Raw genomic sequence first — 18,278 nt, forward strand, 5'->3', positions numbered from 1 at the left:
GACAGCACTACAAGGCGAAAGCTCGAAGTCTATTGGCTGACGCTGACCGGCGCTTTTTTGGATAACATGGGGGTCTATGAGACGAAGGCGGAGCTCATGAATACATTTTTATATCGCTTTATGCTAATATTATATTGTAGTATCGAACCAGACTGACACATTTAAGCTCTGTTAAAAAATGATACATACATTGGAAACGAACGGAAACTCCGGACACAACCTTTAACACACGCACCTTGAAAACGCAGTGGCCCATGCGAGACTCTTATTTGCAGACTTCTCTTCTGCTTTTAATAAAATGCAGCCTCACATCCTGATTCAAAGGCTGGCTTCACATTTTAACCTTCCTGACCAATTGTTGTCATTGAGTTTGGATTTTCTCACTGATCGGGTCCAGCGTGTTCTGGTCAATGGTTGCTTGTCTCCCCCCACCACCTCTAACACGGGGTCTCCTCAAGGCTGTGTCCTGTCTCCTCTTCTTTTTATTCTGTACACCAACAACTGCAGATCCGCTGAGGAGAACAGATTTCTGATTAAATTTTCAGATGACACAGTTCTGGTTTCTCTACTGTCACGTAAGGATGAAAATCATGGTCCTGCTTTAGGCCATTTTGTTAAGTGGTGCGAGGAAAATTACCTTGATGTAAATGTTTTGAAAACTAAGGATATGGTCATTGATTTTAGACAGACTTCCTCCCACAGTGTCAGTGTCATCCATGGAGAAAACGTGGAAATTGTCAATAGTTATAAATATCTGGGCACGGTGATAGATGACAAATTAAGATTTGACATGAACACTTGATAACATTGTCAAACGTGGGCAGCAGCGTACCTACTTGTTGAGAAGGTTGAACTCTTTTAATGTGAACAAAACTCTTTCAAATAATTTTTACTGTTCATTTATCGAGAGTTTACTCACATTTTCTTTTATCTGTTGGTTTCAATCCTGGTCTGTGAGGGACAAAAACAAACTGCAGAACATTGTCAAGACCTGTTCTAAAATCACAGGTGTTAAACTGAGAGACTTGAACTCTCTGTGGGAGCAGCAGGTGCCGAGTAAAGCACAGAGTATCTTGGCTCAGCCTCTTCATCCTCTGACTCCAGAGTTTATCTTGAGGCCTTCTGGACGCCGGTATTATGTTCCAGCTCGGAAAATTAATTGTTTTAAACTTTCAGGTGGGGGTGAGACCATGAAAACACAGCCTGTCACAGTACAAGAATGTTGTGCAGCAGATCCACCAAGAAGCTGACGCTGCAGTGGTTGAAGATGCCGGCCTGCACCTCCTGCCAGAACATCCACGCTGAGGGGCCTCTCCAGATGTCATGATAAAATGTCATTGTTGTGGGCAAGGGATCCTTGGAATCAAGTGTCTCTACTACAGAGAAGATGACAGAATTAAACAATTTGCAACTGAGAGGCCATTCTGCTGACAAACGATATTCTCAAGTCTCCATGTTTTTCATAAGCAGATTAATAAATGTTCTGTAATGTTTAGAACTAAAAGAAGCATGTGACGAGAAAGAAAAGACAGATCTTGTGTGGCTTATTAACAATGACATTTATTGCAGTGTTTGTCATGTCATTCTTTACATTCTTTGGGGTTAAATGTCAAACAATAACATAGTCTCATAACCAAGTCTCCCCATCATTTCTCACCTGTTCTAAAAAAATGTTCCTTATGTCTGGATTCCACCAGTAAGCATTTAGCCATAAAAACAGTGACGAGAAAAGCACAATTTTTCCCATCAGCTTTCATTTCTGGGTCCACCACTGTCTCTGCCAGTGTGTCTTCTGGCTGGGGACATCCTGAAAAGTTGCATGCATGGTTAACAACACTCTGGCAGCTTCAGTGTGTCTTTGAATTTCCCTTCTTTTTTTGCATCCTCTCTGTGCATGTAGCTTTGAAGAGCTCGCTGTCTTCGTGGTTTTTTTTGAGGATGGCAGGTGTTGGAAGATCGATGGTATGTATGCAGGAGAGACAGGATCGTTGCTGACAGTTCCTGAAATAATTTAGAAATGGGGAAAAAAGAAAATCAACATTAAACAGTGCATATGCCATTCAGATAACGTTATGATCACTGCTAAGGCTGATGTACCAAGTCCATATGACTAAATTAATTAATATGGATCACGATTAGTCGTGATCTATATTAATTAATTTGGATCAAGTAAAAGCTGGGCGGCTTACAGCTTTGCAACTAACATGAGGACATTAAACGTGCAGTACACATTAGTCTGGGCAGTGGCGGATTTAACAAATTTGGGGCCCAAGGCAAAGGCAGGAATGGGGCCCTCTCAAATGAGAAGACAACACAAACGCCATTTTGATACTCACTAGTTGCTCATCTCCACACGTCGACAACGGACCCTCCCAAACAGGTGTTGACATCGCCGTTACACTTGTTGGTTGTTGTGGATATTGTATTTTATTTTGATTAATACTAAGTTTGAACATGATAAATACCATGAACAGTAAAGCCTCAGTTGCAACATCTGTCTCATTAAAACCATCTGCACATAGGCATCAGTTTAGGGTGGGACGGGGGGGACTCACACAAATCCTTCACATGTAGCCATTGTAACCCTGGTTATTTTCAGTAGTAACTAATATTCCGACGCTCCTGAACGCACCATCCGCTGATTGCAGAGGCACACAGACGTTAACGAGAATTAAAAAAATAAAAACAACGTGCAGCTGCTCTAAATGTGCTCTGTTCCATTGGAAAAGTTACTTGGGACCGAGTTGATAGGGGGCTGGCTATCACCTCAATGATTCTACAATTCCATTTGGCAGACGCTTTTGTCCAAAGCAACGTACAACACTGGGGGCAGTTCAGGGTTCAGTGTCTTGCCCAAGAACACTTCGCCATGTAGACAGGAGGAGCCAGGAATTGAACTCCCGATTGTAGGACGACTGCTCTCTCCACTGAACCACATGGATGATGATAAAATGAATATAAGTACCGCATTGGTTAAAAACGGTACTATGGCAAAAGAAAAAAAGTCCTGAAACCACGGAGACAGTCTTCACATGGGTTTTTGAACAAATGCACAATTTTGTTCAATTTTGATGACGTAGCACTGAATGAGGGAGTATGCAGGTACCGCAATTGTTTATTATCATGAATGTGAAGCACAAAGCTGTAACAGTGATGAGAAACAGTGAACATTTTTTTTACCTTGTGACATTCATGCTTCTGGACAAATGAAATGGTTCAAATATCAGTAAAGGTTGGTAGTTGATGAAAATGCGAGACTGCAGATGAAGCTCATTCTGGTGTCCATATGCTGAGCAAGACGTTGGCTCAAAGTTAACTTCAGAGCTCAAGAACATCTTTCTGGAAGCTACATCCCAAAAGTACTTTTCCAGCTTCCACACTTTCTGATAAATACGATGCTGCAGAAAGAAAGAAAGAAAGAAAGAAAGAAAGAAAGAAAGAGAAAGAAATGAAAAATCACTTGATGAGCATTTGTGGTCATCATAATGTATCATAAATAAAGCAAAAGCGTAATAAGGCCAATAATGTAATACCTGTCAGTAATGCAGTCATTTTGGTCATTTTGAATGTAACAAAGCAAACAATGGAATAACTTGAAAAAATGCAGTAAAAAATCAAGATTTTAGGAATGATAATGGACAGAGTGCTGCTTCGAATCCTCAATGAATGACTGTGACAGTAATGTTGTGCAAACAGTGCAAATCCTGCAAAACAGATTTTAGTTCCAAAAAATTCTGCCCAATAGACAGGGTAATAAAAAAAAAATACTCCTAAACTTATTAGATGAATTGTTAAATGTTATTCAGACAACGGCTGGCATAGCCCATGTTACGTCATTGATCGTTATCACGTTATTGTCATTACAGCATTCAGACAGTTTGACCCCCAAAAAAGGACAACTTAGGCCATTGTGAATGCGGTTACTACCTTTCTGAGCACGAAGCCACAAGACAGCCTTCATGGACAGAAGCTCCCACTCCTCCTTTGCGTCACTCTTGAATCCATGAAGCCAGATCAGAGCGAGGACGGTCGCCCACACTTCATTGTTGATCTAATTCACCAAATCAGCAATGAAATTTAAAACTGAATATTTCTCTTTTAAAACAATAATTCGACCGCATGTTTCTGACAAAGACCCACCAGTGCAGGTTTAGAATTTTCCACTTCCTCACAGGTCTTTCCCAGAGCAGCAGCCAGAGCTGAATCCAGCAGCCAGCAGCCAGACGCCTTCTGGAGGGACACCAGCTGCAGAAAGGGGTCTCTGGGGGGCTGTTTGGGAGGAATAACCTCGATCTCATCAAGACCTACTGACCCTGAGGGAAGAAGAAACCCAACAAAAGACAAATGTCAAATGCATCGTTTCTTGTTTGTTCGTTTAATTACGAATGCTCCATGTGTTTGACAACAGTGCAATAGTCACAGCAAGATCTTCTTCCAGCCTATGGATGAATATTCAGGTTTGTGTGCAATTCAGATGAATACAGGCAATTAAAAAAGCAAAGATCACAAAAAATAGTATTTCATCAAAGTAAACTGCAACAGCTTTGGCATGAGCTTTTCTCACAATAAGATACTCCACTGCACCCTCCAGTGGCCACTGTCAGCCCTGCAAAGACCCCAGGACACAGGAACAACCTTTCTAAAATATAACAACTATGATGCAGAAGTCCCCCTGAAAAAAGTCACAATTCATTCAAAAATTAAAAAAAGAGAGAAAAAGGAGAGAATGCAACGTACCGTCAGCTGATAATGGTTCATAGTCGTCACCCTCATCGTCGCAGAAATATTGATAATGACCAATACTTCTGCACCCTGGTTGTCAAAAAAAAAGTTTTGTTACTAAATGGATGCTGCAACATAACATAACTTTAACTGACTGAAGTGTACAATTCATTAGAAAATTTGAAAAAAAAAAGAGATACAAAGGAAAGAATAAAACATACCATTACCTGATAATGGTTCTTCGTCGTCACCCTCATCATAGCATAAATCTTGAACGCCACCAATACTTCTGCTCACTGGTTGTCAAAAAAAATGTTTTGTTACTAAATGGATGCTGCAACTTAACAAAACTTGAACTGACTGAAGTGTTTAGCAGCATAAATTAGTGTTGTTGCTCTGAGAGGTTCTGTGAACGGCTCTGCTCTGCTTTGCTTCACACACACAGTCAGCCGGTTCAAGACCCGACCTGATCACTGTGGGACACTGATCTGACCTCCTGAGACTTTCACGCCTCTCTGAGAGCATCGAAAGCTGTGACTCAGTCATTTACCGTCAGTGATTGCTTTACTGTTACTGTGCTGACTGAGCTGTGATTAGAGTTTCGGTATATTTCATCGCAATGACAAAACATTAACTCCTCTTTCTTATTGCTTAACGAATTAATATTTATGAACTCTGAGTCGAATCTCATATTATAGTGTGCTATAATTACTCAAATAGTTTTATCAGGAACTAAACTAAACTAAACTAAATTAAACTAAACTAAATACTAGTTTAAACACTAAACTATTCACAAAGCTGCCCTGGGAGCTCGAATGCTGTGGGAAGTACGGTGCACTGAGCCCTATCCTCGAGGGTCTGAATGTTATTCCCTTTAGTCCGTTCATTGCTTTTCACCTGCTGTCCCCCCCTTCGAGGGGGAGTCTTCTCCAGTTTCAGTTGCTGACTCCACTATTACGAGGACCTACGAACAAGCTCTGTCCGGACCGGGAGGACACTCCTGTCGGTCCTGCCCGCGGACTGGCCTCGGTTCTACTTCTGGGATCTGTGGTTCTTGTGCTGGACCGTCCAACGGACTGTACTCAACATAGTCTGAGGCTTTACTTTTTATTGTCTCATGCTAGCTGTTGCCAAAGCTGTCCGTCCCTGGGAGAGGGATCCCTCCATACTGTGGTTCTCCCCAAGATTTCTTCTTTTCCCACTGGGTTTTTGGAGTTTTTCCTTGTCGGATGTGAGGGTCTAAGGCGGTGGTTGCTTCGTTTTGTCTCGTTACTGTGAATTTGACATATTAATATTATGCTTATTCACTGTTTTTATTTTTACCAACCAATGTAGCATCTTGAAGCCCTCTGAGGCTACTGTTGTTGTGATACTGGGCTATACAAAGATAAATTGATTGATTGATTGATTGAAGAATACAGGAGTGAAAAAAAGGCCAAGACGTGCTCAATAAGTGATTACTGAAAATATATGTTTACAAGAAGAGGTCAGGAAAAGTTTCCAAAAGAGAAGAAGTAGAAGAGACTTGCTGAAATATTTTGTATCTGATCAGTGCTCCTTGCAAAGTCAGAATTCAACATTTTTCCAACTTCGATCCCAGGAAGTAAGATTTTTATCTTGCTTACCTCCAGTGTGAAAAAGTTCAAAGGTCCTTAATAAAAGGTTCCTCTTGTACTTTTTTAAATTAATTATTCTGATTCTGATTCTGATTCTGATTATGATTATGATTATTATTATTATGATTATTATTTTGTCCATGAGAGTCCAGAGTGTGGAAGTGTCCTGTGAGGACATCTGGAAAAAAAATTATGGTTTTACTTACTCAGCATTTCTTGAACACAATCCATATCCATGGCAGCACAGCCCAACACCATTGAAGACATCATTCCCATCGCCACTGCATTGGGACAAAACGATTCTCAATCAAGGTTTTTTAAGAATCAAATGATAACCTGGCAGCTGCTGTTCAATGGTGCAAATAATTCTGATGATGACAATAATAATATTCCTATTTCATCCAATAGCTTACAATCTCAAACACGGAAGGACATGATACTTGGGCATGTCACGTTAAAGACAAACACAAAAACAAAACACTTACTGGGCACAGGAATATCTCTGCGCACCAGGGGTCCGTGAGTCGCCTCGCCGCTGTCTCGGTTGACAGCAACGAAAGCAGTGAAGGCGCTACTCACTCCCGACTGGACACTGAGCTCCACCACCTTCTTCTTCTTCGCTTCATAATCATCCTTTTCCAAGTTGTCTATGTCCTCCATTTCCAGGGATTGAATCAGAGTCCGAGCAGCCAACCTGTGTATTGTTAATCTGCACACACGATGACATGAATACAAGTGAAGCGTCTGATGTATGAAACAAAACAGACATTAAATGTTTCTCAGCACTGAGGTTCTCATGGATAAACATGAAACATGAACACTGACTGTGCTGCAAAGACATGAATTCTTGCCAAACGGGGTTTTTTAATCTCCCCGTCTATCTTACCCAGTGTCTTCTTTTGGCTTGAGATCAAAGAGTAGCTGAGTCTGACTGGGACTTCCAGAAAGGCTGTACTTCACCGTCACACCGCCCTGTGCTGCCTCTGCACTCTGACACAACATTACAGTCTTAGTTTCATGTTCACATGAAGACAGAGATGACGGACAGCTGCAGACGCATCTTCCATTCGGAGTGGGCTGCTCCTACCTGACCAGTGAGTCGGCCATACAGCAGCGTCCTCTGACCCTGGAAGATGGTGGTGATGGGTGGAGGGACAACCATGACAGAGGTTCCCTTCGGTAAATCCCACGTGACTGAGACGTCTTTCACAGCCGGTTGCAGAGCGAAACGCAGCGACTGCATCACCTGATGAGCAAACCGAGCTTAAAAAATGATCCATGTCACATGTCATATCTGCTTATCGAGCACAACGCACCATACCTGTGTGTTTTTGTGTGGTTTCACAGCCTGTTCTGTTGTTGTCGCTTGGCATGACCAAAAACAGAATGATTCTTGTATTTATGAAGTCTTTGTAATCACATGGTATGAACCAAATAAAAACAGAGAAGCTGAGCTGCTTGGGGAAGCTGAGCGGTGTCTCTTTCACTCTGAGAGCAGCTCTGTCTTCCCTTATATGAGGAAACTTTTTGCCTCCGTTTGTTTCTGTCCCGTGTTTTCTTTATTCTTTATCTATTTTCAGGACGTCAAACCTGACACCTACTTATGCTGGTACTCACTGCATTCAGCCATGGTTAATCCAAACAAACAACACGACAGGCTGGAGTCGATTCCAGCAGCTGATTGGAGAATAAATCTGCACAAGCCTCAATCGGAATCCTAATTTTCCACCGATTTTGATGATTGTGTCAGTTTTTTTTTTTTTTATGTGTTGTCATTGACAGAAAAAAGACTCAAAGTCAACAGATTGGATTCATTTCTTCAAAGGGAAAACATACGTCATCACACACTGTAGTTACTTCACATGTAAAGCCCGTGGTGTCAGACCTTTGGCTGCATCCTGTCACTTCCTGTGATGAACTGAGCGTGACCCCCTCCCTCTCTGGCCAACCCGTTGATGAGAGCAGAGCTGGCTCCTTCCCCGATCCCGAAGGAGAAACACCTGCAACACAACAGGTCTTTGAATGCCTGCTTGGTTTAAATGGAGATCGATTTAACAATGTAAAAACCGAAACTTGGTGACAAATTGTTCATGTGCTCAGTGTAGTTTCACCTGTGGGAGCCAGAATTCTTCTTCACCAGGTCTAAAACTTGTTTGGTGTTGTCCACCTCCCCGTCAGTAAAGATGAACAGCTAAGATGAAAGCCACACGTCAGCTGAAAGGCATGCACGTAACTATCTGGGTGTGGCAACGAGCTTTTTCAAATTATAAAGTGGTTACAACAAGACAAAAACGTAGTTGCATCTGAACCTGGTGCGGCTAAAATTTGACTTGGAGGCTAATTTGACAAAAGCTGTAGAGAAACACGTTGAGCCAATGATGAAAGACGAGTGTGTGCACCGTCAATACGACTGCGTTGGTGTCAGCTCACAAAGACACCCTTTGACCGGAGAGGAGGCGAGTGAGGCGAACAAAGTGCATTATGTACTTGTCTGGGCTGCTTGGGAATGCAGGGCTGTTTGTAAATGTCTTGCAGAGCCTCCAGGATCTCCGTCCCTCCAAGATCAGCCTTCATCTTTTCCACCACCTTCAGAGCCTCTTCCATGGTCTTCTCACTGTACTCCACACTATGACTGCCATCACACACACACACACACACACACACACACACACACACACACACACACACACACACACACACACACACACACACAAGCGCACACACATGCGCACACACATGCGCACACACACACACACACACACACACACACACACACACACACACACACACACGTTTGTACTTATATCGTTGTGAGGACACTCATTGATATAATGTATTTCTAAGCCCCTTACCCTAACCCTAACCATCAAAAATAAATGCCTAACCCTAAACTATGCCCAAAACCCAACCTAAACCCAGTTGTAACCCGAAATCAAAAACCAAGTCTTAACCCTCAAAAAGGCCAAAAAATGCCTTTTGAAAAGTGAGGACCGGCAAAAATGTCCTCACTCTGTTGGTGAAATACGAATTTTGGTCCTTACTTTTGGGTATGTACAAGAACACACACACACACACACACACACACACACACACACACACACACACACACACACACACACACACACACACACACACACACAGTCTTGTATTTCTATCCTTGTGGGGACCGTCCATTGACTCCCATTCATGTCTAGCCCCTAACCCTGACCCTTACCCTAACCCTAACCCACACCACAATAAAGCCTAACCCTAAAGAAATGTTTTTGCACTTTTACTTTTTTCAGTAACAACAACATGGTCAAGAAAACACTGTTTCTCCTACTTAGGACCGGAAAAAGGTCCCCACAAGGCACGTCGTTCCACGTTTTGCTATCCTTGTGGGGACATTTGGCCCCGACAAGGATAGAAATACAAGAACACACACACACACACACACACACACACACACACACACACACACACACACACAGAACAGATAAAGAGTCATTTTTGAACATAATATTTTTGGAGTCACTTACGGGAAGATGTGCTCATATCTGGATCCAAAACTGTAGATGTTGAAATAGCAGCCCATTGGTAGACTCTTCAACAGCAGCAGCAGAGTATCCTTGGAAAACATTAAAGATTAGGTCAAGGTTACTTTTTGAAATGAGCAGAACCAATGTAGGAGATAACAATATAGTGAATACCCTGGCACTGCCTATCCGGGTTTCTTGCTGCCGGCTGCTATTGATATTGAAGTCCATACTTCCAGATCGATCCATGAGGAACACAAACTCTCCACAGGAAGCCACTGAAGACATGACAGACTGAGGAAACTCAGGGAACAGGCTCACCATCACCACTGGATCACCCATCAGAGTGCCTGAAAAACAGCACAGAAAAGTCAACAACAATCACTTTGTTGCTTGGAGGATGAAGACACAACAATCTTTCTTCCCATGCTAACTACAAACATTTGCACTCACCAGGTTTTGCAGAGGCCTGTCCTGCTTCCACCACAGCAGTGGGCTGGTGGGCATCTTTGTAATATATCAGCACTTCAACATCTCTGTCAAACTTGTGTCCTGCACCCAGCTTCACCTGCAGGGTACAAATATATGATGATGAATAATGATATGATGCCTTCTTTTCACTGAAGAGGATCCAACACACACAGTGGACACATCAGCACTCCACCTACCGTGGCCTGGGTTTGGTCTGTGTTCAGGAACTGGAGAGGATCCAGGGAACAGCTGGACTCCACTTTAGAGATGGGACGAGGAGAGGACACTCGAGCAGAAAAAGACAGACTGTAAGGAACCAGAGAGGCTGGAACAGAGTTCACCTGGACGGCTGGAGCTTCACTACCTGAAAACAACACGAGAAACAACTGGAAATGAGAAGAATTCTGTTTGAATATGGAGATTTGTGAAGACAGCAGCTTCAGAAAAAGATACTGAATAAAACAATACATCATACAATTAGATACATTTTTGTAGTTGTTATTTTTTTTTGTCATGAAGTCATTTGTACTTTTGTGTGCATCATCTTCTCTCTGGTCTTCCTACCCTGAGGTGTGTATCGAGGGTTGAGCACAGCAGGCAGACAAAACCTCAGCCCCTCGTCAGCCTGCACTGCCAGCTCAGTGACGTACTCCAGCCTGATGGAGGCGCTCTCTCCTGGAGGCAGACAGCCCACACTCATTGAGAAAATATCTGGACTCTGATCACTCTCCTCCAGCAGGAAAGCCTGCTGACCGGAGCTCAAAGCATCATCATACTCCTCACGAGCCTGCAGGACAAGAGACACATGTGAGCCACATTCACTCCCACTGCTGGATGTTGTCCTCAGTCAGTCTGGACCTGCTCTGCTCACCTCCTGTTTCTCCTTCACCTCAGCCACAATCTCCTTCTGTCCCATCTTGGCACTGAAATGACAGACAGCGGCATCTCCAGGCAGAGGGAAGACAAAAACCGCCTCGATGGGTTTGTCCTCTTTGTTCTGGTAGTTCAGAGTGGAGACCACTGTAGCCACATGGTCCCTCACCTCCAGCTCCACCTCAATGCTCTTCAGAGGGACTGACGGAGAAACACAGTCACAACCAGAAACATTTAAATACGAACACAATTCTCACCATTTACAGCACCATGGTAGGTTAGACATGAAACAGTCGAGATGTGTCTGAAGTGAAAATGTTCACCTTTCGCGTGTGTCACTCTCTCTCTCTCTCTCTCTCTCTCTCTCTCTCTCTCTCTCTCTCTCTCTCTCTCTCTCTCTCACACACACACACACACACACACTCACACACGCACACACACACACACACACACACTTTACCTGGCTCTTTCTGGACAGTCAGCAAACCGCAGCAGTTCATCATTTCTGAAAATTAAGAAGATGCCTTCATCACATTTTTACAGATATAAAACAATATCGTAGAGTATTTTTAATTTTGGTTTAAAACAAAATCTGCATGTTGACAGAATTTAGATACCACAATATCTACAAGGTGATTTTCATGGCAACAGCTCACATATCGTCACATGAACATGTCCGTGTCAGTTTGCAGGATAAAAGCAGCAGGTATGTCTCAGTGGAAACTCTCCTTCCAGTCAGTCAGCGGATCACATCGCAGCTCCGTCATCTCCAAACAGACAGTCAGGATTTTCAGTGCGTCAAGAATAAACAGACGATATCTTACCTCTGATTTTAAAGGCTTATTGTTTCAGGGAGAGTTTAATCGCTGGCTCTGTACTGTTCGAGTTCAAGGAGTGTTTTTATTTAGAAACAGAAAGTAAACACACACGCCCATCGGGTGCGCTTCATTTGTTTCCAGAGGTCTTCCGGCTGGGCGGAGCTACTGCCAGTTAAACCCAGTGTTGTTCAAAAATAAAATGTTTTTGACATCATTTTGGTTTTTTTAAGTGTCTTCAAAATGAAAACATCATATGAGACATATGAGACCAAAAAACGAGTATTTTTTTTCGCATTTTTCAAACAGAACCACAGCAAACTACAGCTTTCCTTACATGCACAACTTTTTGATGATCTACAGCAAATGAACATTATCCTCACTGAAAATTCAACATTTGCAACACAGCTGACAGACAGGATCACATTTATGAAGCTGGGAGTTGAATCCTGCTCTTACCTGAGCTGAGGCTGGACATTATTGACATAACTTACACCTCCTCAGTGTTTGCAACAAAAGTAACAGGTGCGTCTCTGTCATCATCTGGTGTTTCACCACAATGCTCTGAAAAAGAACCAGTGAAAATCACATGTTAGGTGATTCATTTTTCATAAATCTTTCCCACAGAAGATTATTGTCTTTCAGTGTTCTCATGCAGACACCCACAGCTTCATTGTGTCTGCTCCCTGTGTTTTGTGATTATCTGGTATTGGACTTACTGCTTGTTTTTTGGTGTTGCCTCCGCCGAACACTTTGATTCCTCAGGCTTCAGTCAATATTCTGAAATAGATGTTTTGGGAATGTCAGTAGAATCTCGGTCTACATCTGAATACATTACAGTTCTGCTTTCTTTTGCACCTCCTTCTGGAAAGAAGAGGAAGATTCAGACCAAGAGTACAAAGTACAAAGTTCAGTTGTAATCCAGCAAACATTTGCTGAAATCTGATTTGAAACACAAAAACTTATGTTTCCTGTTTTCAAAACTTTAGAATGAGGAAATGCAACAAACCCAAAACAATGATGCAACAGGAAATCTTGTTCGCTGGAAAATTTCTGGCTTTTAACTGAATGCATGACAGAGTGGGGCATGTAATTTACTTTCCAAAGTATAGAACGGAACACTCAGCAAATTAAAGCTATCAACATTTTTCTTCTGCACTGTTAAAATGGACATTGTAAATACAGATCATAATACTGATCCTCAAATCAACTAAAGTTCACCGAAGTGCTGAGCATCACTTCCAATAGGTTGAGGCAGCCTCAGCTGGTAGAAGGTACCATCTTCCAATTCCGCGGTTGTTGACTTAAATGTCCCTCAGCCTCGGCTCCTGGATACAAAACAACAACATGCTTGTTTCTGGAAGACAGTGACGTCACTTCTCCCTCTGTTTTGAGATACTGAACATCAAGTATGACCTCTGTAATAATTTAAGCGTGGAGAAAAGAGTTTCCACTGAATTCATTCGGCAACAGCGAGCTGAAAAAGTGATCTAAGAAACCTCAAGACCTTCATCACAGTGGCTGAGAGGATTAAAAGTGGCAGTTTTTTTTGCCACTGATGATTTCAAATCAAACTGTGTTATAAAGAAAAACAATATTCAGATATTCTTTGGTAATTTGTTGTGAACATTTTGCAGAATGTCACATTTGATTCACACAAAGACAACATCATGACAGACTCAGCAAAGCCTATAGAAAGCCTGTTGTTCACTTGGCGTCTCTTATGGTCATGACACCGTATTGATGAGTTCGTCATGAACTCATCAATACAGTCAGTGAAGAATTTAACTAAAACAGTGGAGGAATAATCATAAATTATCATCAAATCTAAATCAAACTAAGGCAATGACATTTTTGAAGGTGTACAAATTGAAAATGTAAATGAGGATAAATGTTTAGGAATTTTAATAGACACTAAATTATCATGGAAAGCCTCCACCCCAGCCACCGGTCCGCGCTCACCGCGGCGGGCCCCACCCTCCCGGGGAAAATGGAGGGCTTCTCCGCTTCCATGTTTCAAAAAATGTACAAATCAGCAGCCCAATCAGTGAACCACTTAAATGTTGTCACCCTGCTGACAGCCTACCAGGCTGAACTTTTCCAGGAGATGGGGGTCCTCCTGGATAAAGGCTCCCCAAGTCCCAAAATATGGGAGGAGATGTGTGTGGTCAAGAACCTCATCCTCCGTGTCTCCAGGGGTGCGGTCCAGGTCTGCGACCGGGCTCGCAGTGGCGGGGGAGAGAGCGCTCTGGCTGAATCTCTCCAGCCTGTCGGACCAGGAAAAACAGGTCATTATTGATGCTCCCTTCGACCCGTCAAAGGCTCAGGGCTTATTCGGCGAGGCTGTCACGGCCATGCAGCAGACCAGTGACCTGAGGAAGAAGCAGGGAGAAGCCTTCAACCTCTGCCTTCCTCCCTAGGTTGCCTCTCGCCCCACACCGCCACCCTGCCAGGGATTCGCGGCTGCGGCGAGAGCGAGCAGCAGCGGCTATAAGGACCCCAGACCGCGCACGTCTGAGCAGCCACCGTCTCACCAGCACAGAACACAGCAGCAGAAACACTGGCCAAAAAAGTCCTTTGCCGCTGCAGCTGCCGCTCCAGGCACTGATCCGAACCGCCCATCCCGCCTCCCGGACGGGAAGAAAAAACGGTCGCCCTCGGTGTCGTGGTTCGCAGACACAGAGGCTCAGCAGTCAGCACTCACAGAGATCCCTGCTCTGAGCCCCTCCGGAACAGGTCACATGTTTCCCTCTCCTCCCAAGAAACGGAGGATGGATGTTCTGGACCATTGTTCCGCTCAGCGCTGTGTAACGGCCCCGCTTGGTTTTCCCATTCACAGACTGAATTATGCACTCGTTCCCCCAGTGCACTGTTTCGTTTCCCCCCTTTGTCGCCCCACGGGGACAGTTCTTAGGGAAGTGGGAAAAAGTGCAATGTTCACACTAAGCAATACATTTTTCAATAAAAACAAGCTGTCGCAGTCAGGCTCAGTCATAAAGCCGAGGGCGCAGCGAACACAAAACAAAAAGAAAACAGTCTGTCTCCCCCAGAGAGCGCAGCTGCTCCATTGTTGAGCTTCAGGCCACCGGGTCCTCTCGCTGTCAAGGCAGAGGAGTGGCGCGCATGCGCAGTGAACCCCTGGGTTTTTACAACAGTTGCCAGGGGTTACACCCGTCCAGGGTGATTGAGACTATTCAGTGCGCTAGAGCACCTGCCACACGATCATTATATGACAATAAATGGCGCGTGTTTGAAAAATGGTGTGAGACTAAAGTTATCATTCCATTTCAGTGTTCTGTCCCGGATGTGTTGTGCTTGTTGCAGGACTTATTGGACGATAATAAAGCTTTTTCCACCATTAAGGTCTATTTGGCCGCTATTTCATCGTGTCACGTGGGCTTTGGAGGTGCGCCTGTAGGGCAGCATCCTCTACTTGAGGGGTTTATGAAGGGGGCGCGTCGGCTGTGTCCCATGCGTAAACACCCGGTTCCGTCGTGGGATTTACCCACGGTTCAGGAGGCGCTCACAGGATTGCCCTTTGAGTCGTTAGAATGTGCAGATTTAAGAGTGCTCTCTCTTCAAACTATCCTGCTGCTGTCTTTAACGTCAGCGAGACGGATAGATGAGTGACAGGCTTTGTCTGTGCACGCCTCATGCCTTCAATTCTTCCCAGACTATGGGAAGGTTGCGTTGCGTCCTAACCCGGCGTTTGCGCCGAAGGTTAGTGATTCTGCATACAGCTGTTCCACGCTTGAGCTGCTCACTTTTCACCCACCACCGTTTGCAGGGGAGGATGAGCGATGGCTCAATTTCCTTTGTCCTGTGAGAGCGTTACGCATCTACATGGACAGGACCAGGTGATTTTGGAGGAGCAACCAGCTCTTCATATCGTGGGCTCCCTCTCATAAGGGGAGGGCCAGGTGGTGGAGGCTATAATCTTGGCGTATAAAGGTCGTGGTTTGCAGCCCCTGGAGAGGCTGCGGGCCCACTCCACCAGGGGCATGGCCACCTTATGGGCCCTGTTCAAGGGCACATCTGTGAGGGACATTTGTGCCGCTGCCAGCTGGGCGTCCCCAATCACATTCATCCGATGTTACAGGCTGGACGTGACCGAGACATCTCTGGCTCATTCAGTCCTGAGTGTGGGTACATCTTAAAAGCGTGCTAGCCCTATAGGGGAAGGTTGAGGGTGTCGACCCATCGCGGGTCGCGGCTTTGTGGGCTTCGGAGCATGCAAATCCGGGAGAGGGCTATATCTCCCATAGTGAGATACCGAGGGAGGTTTGAAAGAGAACGTTAGGTTACTCACGTAACCCCGGTTCTCTGATAACCGAGTGAGGTATCTCACAACACTGCCCGACTTGCATCAGTGGGGTGGAAGAATTACGCTTGAGAATGGTGGGTGCAGCGCGGGGGCCGCTTAGGGGCGGGCTGCCCCATGCATCTTGAGATGATTGGTCTGTCACATGACAGACGTGGTGTCATTGGAGCTTCCATGATCGGTCACGCCAGAGGGCGTTTCCCATAGTGAGATACCTCACTCGGTTATCAGAGAATCGGGGTTACCTAACGTTTTACAGTCAAATTTCACGATACCTAAATTTTGAACCACTGGCAAAAGTTGTTGTGTGTCCGTAGGCGGAGTTAAACTCTGCATCAGCCTGGACATCACACACAAGCAATGCTAAAACATCCAGAGATTTAAGCTGCTTTACAACCAAATGGTCTGGTCTCAATATAAACAAAGTGGGTCTGAACCATCATGTTACATTTAGAATCTGTCCTGAGATGTGGACTGCTTGTTTTTTCCATACTAAGTTGTTGTGCTTCACCCATTACACTTCAGTTATTGCTGTTCTTGCTGTTTTCCAGCTGATGACAGGAAGCATTTCAAAATTCACTGTCAAGTGACTGACAAGGACTTTGGGGTGGGATTAAACAAGTTCTCTTCTTCCCACTCCTTTTTGAGCATAGTGAAGAAAAGAGAATGAGGGAAAAAAATCTTTTTGCTTCATTTGTTGGTCTTTCTGTTGAAAACACTTCTATGATTGTTGTTGTATGCAAATCTCTTACATTAGGAATACAGTATTGTTGCTCTAAATAAATGATAAAATTGAAAAAATTAGTGTTAGCTTTTAGGAATATGATGCGAAAAGAGGACAAAATCATTGTTAACGTTCCATCTGTCAAAACCAGACATGGAGCACCCTGTTTAAGCTGCAGTCCTGAAAGTTGCTGCAGCTAAAAAATGTCTTCAGTGTTTCTAAAATAAGGGAAAAGTGGCGAGGATTCCAAGAAAGGATGACCTTTGATGATGGTTTGATTAATTTTGGCTTTTATAAATGTGTGTGTTCAGCCTTTATGGACTTTCTCAAATGTGATTCAGGAAGACTTTTGTTTTATTAAATTCCATTAAAACTATCCTCAATTTTGTTTTCTTCTGCAATGTGGTTACCTTATTACTGTAATTTGTTTTTTTTGTTTGTTTGTTTTTTTTGTTTTTTTTACCTTAATTGAATAAAGTTACTTAGAAAAGTCAACAGTCAAAATAACAAAATTAATCCACAAATGTTTTATTTTCCATTTTACCATTTGTAACCAGTTGTTTTCCTCTGACTCAGCTGGTGCTGCAGACTCGACTCAACCTGAAGTGAAGCCGCCGCCCTGCGGCCCTCTGCTGCAGCTGGTCTCCCTCCAGAATGCTTCAGGTTTCTGGATGCTGGATTCAGCTCTGGCTGCTGCACTGGGAAAGACGAGCGAAGAGGTGGAAAAGTCCAAACCTGAACCGGTGAGTCATTGACAGAGACAGTAACAGTAACAGGCTTCAGTCTGCAAGTCACTGATCAATACAGCAGTGAAGATGGATGGTAGAAGGATGGATGTCATCCGGATATGCAGAAGATAAATTAATCAGAACAATTGAATTCTCTCATATTTTTCATTGTTTTGGTGAATTAGGTGAGCAGTGAAGTGTGGGCCACCATTCTGGCTCTAATCTGGCTTCAGGAGTTTCAAACCGATGCAAAGGACGAGTGGCAGATTCTGGCTGGAAAGGCTGTGTTGTGGCTTCAAGCTCAGAACGGTACGACCACATTGATGAGTCTGGGTTTTGAACAGTGAGTACTGGTTGAAAAAGCTGATTGTCTGAATCCACTGTTGCTTTTCTCGTGTGTGAGGGATCCAATTGTTAGTTGGGAACAACGCAACCTTTCTACAGACATGAATATTGTCTTCAGGGAAACATGAAGAAGGTTTAAAGTTCAAAA

The 18,278-nt window shown here is 43.8% G+C and overlaps 2 protein-coding genes across 10 annotated transcripts in view; one reads left to right on the plus strand and one right to left on the minus strand.

Moving 5' to 3' along the window:
* Window positions 1-18,278, plus strand: part of LOC115400499 (von Willebrand factor A domain-containing protein 5A-like) — a 225,938-nt gene that overhangs the window by 88,819 nt on the left and 118,841 nt on the right. The gene's annotated exons all lie outside the window — the stretch shown is intronic.
* On the minus strand, window positions 1,548-12,133 carry LOC115400503 (von Willebrand factor A domain-containing protein 5A-like). Of its 5 annotated transcripts, none has more exons than XM_030108427.1 (21): window positions 12,022-12,133; window positions 11,658-11,702; window positions 11,196-11,398; window positions 10,889-11,111; window positions 10,522-10,688; window positions 10,307-10,421; window positions 10,028-10,203; window positions 9,857-9,945; window positions 8,826-8,970; window positions 8,450-8,529; window positions 8,224-8,338; window positions 7,426-7,584; window positions 7,225-7,328; window positions 6,824-7,047; window positions 6,545-6,619; window positions 4,950-5,018; window positions 4,738-4,812; window positions 4,141-4,313; window positions 3,928-4,051; window positions 3,181-3,398; window positions 1,548-2,001 (listed from the first exon to the last, which is right to left on the minus strand). In XM_030108427.1, the coding sequence occupies exons 2-20, from the start codon at window positions 11,698-11,700 to the stop codon at window positions 3,319-3,321; spliced, it is 2,439 nt and encodes an 812-aa protein (XP_029964287.1). In that variant the 5' UTR covers window positions 11,701-11,702; window positions 12,022-12,133; the 3' UTR covers window positions 1,548-2,001; window positions 3,181-3,318. The 5 variants fall into 5 exon arrangements, with proteins under 5 accessions (XP_029964287.1, XP_029964285.1, XP_029964288.1 ...); XM_030108425.1 differs by having other exon boundaries at window positions 4,944-5,018; XM_030108428.1 differs by lacking the exon at window positions 4,738-4,812.

Source organism: Salarias fasciatus, chromosome 14 (genome assembly GCF_902148845.1).
Source record: "Salarias fasciatus chromosome 14, fSalaFa1.1, whole genome shotgun sequence".
Lineage (NCBI taxonomy): Eukaryota > Metazoa > Chordata > Actinopteri > Blenniiformes > Blenniidae > Salarias > Salarias fasciatus.